Source organism: Orycteropus afer, unplaced genomic scaffold (genome assembly GCF_000298275.1).
Source record: "Orycteropus afer afer isolate SDZICR_OR568_19922 unplaced genomic scaffold, OryAfe1.0 scaffold00147, whole genome shotgun sequence".
In the NCBI taxonomy this organism is placed as follows: domain Eukaryota; kingdom Metazoa; phylum Chordata; class Mammalia; order Tubulidentata; family Orycteropodidae; genus Orycteropus; species Orycteropus afer.
In genome coordinates, this window is record NW_006921734.1 from 228,055 (window position 1) to 234,504 (window position 6,450).

General features: G+C 38.3%; 1 protein-coding gene across 1 annotated transcript in view; it reads left to right on the forward strand.

The window, feature by feature from the left end:
- Positions 1–6,450, forward strand: part of SLC35F2 (solute carrier family 35 member F2) — a 92,097-nt gene that overhangs the window by 81,144 nt on the left and 4,503 nt on the right. Inside the window, exons 4-7 of the mRNA XM_007945985.1 lie at positions 181–340; positions 2,364–2,520; positions 2,928–2,980; positions 4,611–4,765. Coding sequence (XP_007944176.1) covers positions 181–340; positions 2,364–2,520; positions 2,928–2,980; positions 4,611–4,765 — 525 coding nt within the window. The remainder of the gene's footprint in view (positions 1–180; positions 341–2,363; positions 2,521–2,927; positions 2,981–4,610; positions 4,766–6,450) is intronic.

Consider the following 6,450-nt stretch of genomic DNA (forward strand, 5'->3'; position numbering starts at 1 on the left):
CTTATGAAAACCTGAGAAGATTACTGCCTAGAAAACCCTATGGGGCAGTTCTACTCTGTCACATGAGGCCATGATGAGTCAGAATCAACTCAGCAGCCCCCAGCAACAACATTTTTACTTAATTACCTGTTTTTAGCTAATTGGAGATTTTTCATGCTGTTTGTTTCTCTGTCCACACAGCTTTTGGATTGCTTTGGGATTCCTGTGTTGATGGCTCTCTCGTGGTTTATTCTTTATGCAAGATACAGAGTGATCCACTTTATTGCTGTGGCTGTCTGTCTGTTGGGTGTAGGAACCATGGTTGGTGCAGACATATTAGCGGGGAGGGAAGACAATTCAGGTAAGATTGTGCTACTTGTTTTTGTACTACTTGTGTTACTTGTTCAGTCAACAGAAGAAAGTTTTGTTTACATTTTCATTTCATTTGCAAAGATACAGTAAAAGGCAGAAAACACATCTTGGTTAACTACATTTTAAAGTTTATTTTCATATTTATTTGCTTCTGGTATTTTGCAAAGGAGCTCTGGTGGTGCAGTGGTTAAGGCATGCGGCTGCTAACCAAAAGGTTGGTGGTTCAAACCCACTAGCCATGCTGTGGAAGAAAGATGAGCCAGTCGGCTTCCGTAAAGATTTACAGCCTTGGAAACCCTATAGGGTAGCTCTGCTCTGTCCTTTGGGTTGCTATGAGTCACAATAGGCTCAGTGGTAGTAAGTTTGGTATTTTGCAACCACTTTACAGAATAGTCTTTATGTTCCTACCTGCCCATGACCCTTCTTCTTTTGTCACACTAAGTATTTTTGTTTTGCCTCTTGAAGAGAGAAGTTTCTTTATATACTTCTTTTTATCCTTTATCTGTTTTTAATTACACATACATTTAGTTTCACTCCCCATTTACCATCCCCAACCCTAACCCAGTCTCCTCCCCTCCTTGCCCAGTAACCCTCCCCCTGTACCAATAATTTCAAATATACAATTGAAATTATATATTTCAAATAATCTTTTGATCTAAACATTTGGATTAATTACTAGGAAACCTATTATAGATTCATGATCTTTTGTTTTTATCAAAAAGGAGACTTTGTATTCAATGGATGACTTTTAAGTCTCTCTAGATGAAAGTGAAGGAGCTCTGGTGGTGTGGTGGTTAAGCCATTCACCTGCTAACGAAAAGGTCAATGGTTTGAACCTACCAGCTGCTCCATGAGAGAAAGATGAGGCAGTCTGCTTCTGTAAAGATTTACAACCTTGGAAATCTTTGGGGTGGTTCTACTCTGTCCTATAGGATCACTAAGAGTCAGAATTGACTTGATGGCAGTGGGTTTGTTGGTTTTGGTAGATGAGTGTTCTTTACTGTTCTTTCTATCAGAATTCAGACAACTGATACTAGGAAATCCAAATAAGATCAATGAATTCGTTTGATCTCCATGTAACTTTAATGTCTCCTTTGATTAAGAAAGAAAATTACCTTGAAAACAGTGTCCTACCCTATAGTTTTTGAACTGATCTGACCCCCCACCATTAATTTGTCATGTCATAAAATCATTTTCTGACGTCTTTGTGGTAGTTCAGTTTGTGTGTCAACTTGGTTGGGCCTGGTTGAGTGGCTGGGCAGCTGGTGGTAGTTATTCCCCATGAAGAGACTGGCAATCAACTCCATGGTGGTATCTACCACAAGCAGCTGAGTAGCTGCCTTTGGGATGTGGTTTGCTTCCTGTATATAAGGAGAAGCCTTGGGAATGATCTCTAGCCTTTGGCACACTTGGACCCTGCTCATCAGCCTGCTGTGCTCTGCTGACCTTGGGAGTTACAATGCACTTAAGTTAACGGCCTGCCATGTGGTTTGGTAACATCAGGACTGTGCCTTTTTACTTGTCCACCTTGGAGATTCTCAGCCTCAGCAGCCAGCAGCTGTCTGAATGAAGAAATGCCTCTAGCTCCAGTGGGCCAGGAGCAGGAGGCAGAGCTGGACCCCAAGGTTGAGGGGCTTTCACCCAGCCCCTAGAGCCTGGCACTTTGAACTTGGACTTAAAACCTCCAAACTGTAAGAGTAAACTCCTGGTTGTTAAGGCCATCCCATTTGTGGAATATTTCTTGTCAGAGTGGCACTAGTTAACCAGAACAGTCTTATATATGGTATGTATGATCATCTTCTAGTCTTAGTCTTCAGATGTCAATATGAAGACTCACAGCAGAATTGTGCCAGAAAGAGAGAAGAGTAACGGACTTTAAACTTCCAGAAATCAGGATTACTCTTTCCATGAAATCTTACTTAAATGACCATGAGCCAGGTAAACTCCATGAGGCAAACTAAAGAAGTTCACCTATTGACAGTGTATTCTTTCTGTGGCTTGTTTTCCTATAGGTAGTGATGTATTGATTGGTGACATCTTAGTTCTTCTTGGAGCTTCCCTCTATGCCATTTCTAATGTGTGTGAAGAATATATTGTGAAGAAGCTGAGCAGAGAGGAGTTTTTAGGAATGGTGGGCTTATTTGGAACAATTATCAGCGGCCTACAGCTGTAAGATTCTAACATTTTCTTTAAAAATGAAATGAACGTGTATAGCATAGATGATTACTTTCCAGCTACTAAAATTTGTTTAGTTGTCACCAATTCACATTTGATATCAGTAACTTGCTACATATCTATTAGAGAATTGCAGAAATGTCATTACTTATGCCTAGTTTACTTATATGTGAATGACATTTAGGACTCCTGCTTAGGATGCAGAGAGGAAATTAACGATAAGGACTTTATTTTTCAGTTATTTATAGAAAATGTTAACACATTAAATCCATAAGCTTATTCAAAGAATATGTAACATTATGCTTTCCTTCTATGGCTAACAACTATTGAAGAATGAGTAAATACATGAGTGAGACATATTTTAATATGGATCTCTCTGTGACCTCTTGTTTTAATCCTAGATTGATTGTGGAATATAAGGATATTGCCAACATTCACTGGGACTGGAAAATTGGTATGTGAAAAAAAAAGTTCTTTTCAGTTAGTACGCTTTCCCTTAACTGACAAAAACACATCAAGAAATAAATACCCCAGTTAAAGGGGAACCTAATTTACTGTGTAACTTTCACTTAAAACACACAAAAAGTTATGTTAAAAAAAAGAGAGAGAGAGAAGGAAATACTCCATGTTAATATTTAGGCATCTTTGTAAAATCACAATGTAATCCAGTATACACTGAGCTATAGCGGTTTAGATTGCATTTCCTTTGAAATTTTTATAGATGAACCACCAGAGAAGTTAATTCTTAATCTTCACCTGCAGGAATAGCCTTTCTTGGCCAGGAATTTTGAACAAGACTGACCTTTGGTCACACTCAGCTTTCAGTTTGATTTGTATCTTGGGTCCTCAAACTTCTTGTGAAGGTTGTTATCTGCTTGATGTAATTTAGGAAGCATTAACCTGAATAATCTGATGGAGAGCTATCAGCCACAACCTTCCGTTGCTGTCCTCACTTGATATTCTTAGGCATCTGCACAGATAAATAAAGCAGAAGAAAACTGTGGTGTGACAGGAATGATTGGTACTGTATTTAATGATGGGTGGAAAAAGATACATGGTACATAAATGTCATAGAAAACTGTACCACACTTGGATAATTTAATTAAATAAAATAATTCACATTGACAGAAAAATTTTGTGCATATGTCTATTTGTGTGTGTGTTGAGTATGAGAATTAGATTGAGGAATGATTGCAAAGCATAAATATACCAATGTAGTCAGCATCCTTACATCTAGCATCACCCTAGAGAGGATACTTACAGTGTGCTGTTTTGGAGCATTTAATTTAATGAGTTGATCAAAGGGAAATGAATGTAACAAATTTGCCTTTGATACCCTAAAAATAATTTATTCTGAATCCAGTTATACAAATCATGTCCAACCGAAAAACAACTAATGCAAGAAGAGATAGTAACTTTTCTTGACATGTGACGTTGATTCTGCCTTAATTGACCTTTTATCTCAGGCATCCATCACTTTGCCCTGGGATGGTGGATAGCATGGGTGATAAGAGCCAATGACTCAATCATGCCATGAGCAAGATTTTACAGCCATGACTATCCAATATCTTGTTAGATTTTGAAGGTCCTTCGTCTACATTGAAGTCCCTGGGTAATATAAATAGTTAACATGGTCGGTTGCTAACTAAAAGGTTGGTGGTTTGAGTCTACCCAAGGTGCCTCAGAAGAAAGACCTAAGACCTATTTCCAATCAGCCATTCCAAACCCCGTGGAACACAGTTCTACCCTGACACACATGTGGCAGCCGTGAGTCAGAATTGACTTGACAACTGTTCCCCTCCACCATTTAAGTCATAACTTATTATTTTTTTCTTTGTATCTTTCATTTGCTGTGTTGCCTGTTACCAAGAGTCTATGTAGATAATATGTTAAAGGATCAGAAAGTTTTATATGGTGGTTGTTGTTGTTATTATGTGCTGTTGAGTTGGCCCTGACTCATAGCGACCCCTCCTTGGGTTTCCTAGGTGGTATCACTATGAAAGTAGATTGCCCAACCTTCAAGCCTTAAGCCCCTTTCCCTTTTATTTTCTCCCTATGATGTTATATTTTTCTTCCCCCAACAGCTTTGCTCTTGGTGGCATTTGCCCTTTGTATGTTTTGCCTGTACAGTTTTATGCCACTGGTGATTAAAGCCACTAGTGCCACTTCTGTCAACCTGGGCATCCTGACAGCTGACCTCTACAGCCTGTTCTTTGGACTCTTTCTCTTTGGCTATAAGGTAAGCAAACAGCTCATGTTCAAAAAAGACCATTTGCTTGGTCCAAAAAACAGTAGCAGTTTTCTTCATGACTTTAGATCCCAAACTAAAGCTTTCTTACCGTCTTGGGAAGAACTTCATTATATAGTCCTCTCTCTTATTGTTACTGCTTCTGAATTAGAAAATTGTTCAAAAATAAGAATTATGTTTTTAGGACTTTTTTTGAAGGGTGAAATGCAGTGGATTTTCTCTCTATGGTGGTTTGGACACTAGCTTTTGGAAATGATAAATGCATGCTGCAGGATGATAAACGAGCAATCCCAGAGCTTCTGCTGACCTTGAGTGATCCTCTCACCTGGGCTTGTCACTGTGAGGTTTCTATTCACTCTCTTTGTCCTGGTTCACAGATAGAAAATCTGAGGTACTATCTGTGGAGAGAGAGAGACAGAGAGAGAGAGAGAGACAAGTGTATTATCATGCATGCAGTGCCTGGAATGGTTCTGCTTTGATAGTAATTTTATATCTGGAAGAGACCTTATGGATAATTCAATAAAGTGGTTTTTCAAATTTTTCTGCCTCCATTGCATGACTGCCCTCACAAGTGTAACCTCCCACCATCAGTAACAACTCTTTTTACATGTAGTAATTCTCAAGAGGATGGGAGGGAATGTATCAGTGTCTTCAAGGGCAGCAGGAAAGCAAACATGTATAGCTTGAGCAAACAGCATCCCCAGAGACTGTGATATGCCTTCTCCTGAGAACTACTGATAGAACCAGCCCATTTTAGAGATGGGGAAATGAAGGACCAGCAAAGTTGTGTGCAGTTACAGGACTCACCCTTAGTCAGCAACTGGTTAGTGGTAAAGTTAGGACTAAGTCTCAGTTTTCAATCTTATAGTCCACTTTTCTTTCTCCCTATTACCATTATTAAGATGAGACCATTAAACTTACAGATTCATCATGTTAAAGTCTTATATTTCAGAGATAAACAACTAAGTAGATTTTTTTTTTCCCATTCACATCTAGTTTTGAAAGTCAGGGCAGCAGTTTTTGATCTCATACTTTTTGATTTCAGGACTCAGTTACATTCTTAAAAGGTATTGAAACTGAAAAACAAAAACAAACTCACTACCATTGAGTTGATTCTGACTCATAGCAAGCCCCACTGGGTTTCTGAGGTAGTAAATCTTTATAGAATTAGATTGCCCCATCTTCCTTCTGTGGAGTGGCTGCTGGGTTTGAACTGCCAACCTTCTGTTAGCAGTTAGCCATAGGCTTGGTGCCACCAGAGCTCCTGAAAGGTATTGAGGACACTTTAAAAATATATTGCTTTTATTTATTGTTGTTTACCATACTTGCTATTAAAATGTAGAAATTTAAAAATTATTTATTAACTAAGAAAAGAATAAACTCACTATGTTACCATAAATGACATTTTTATGAAAAATGGATTTTCCAAAATAAAAAATTACTGAAGAGAATGACATTGTTTTACATTTTTGGAAATCTCTTTACCATATGGTTTAAAGAAAACAGCTGGGTTCTCACATCTGCTTCTTCATTTTGTCTTGTAGTAGTAACACATGCCCTGGAAGGCTCTGGAACATTCCTTTGTATACTTTTAGGAGAATGAAAGTGAAAAAGGCAAATAATGTCTTACATTATTATGATAATAGTTTTAACTTCACAGACCTCCAGAAGGGATA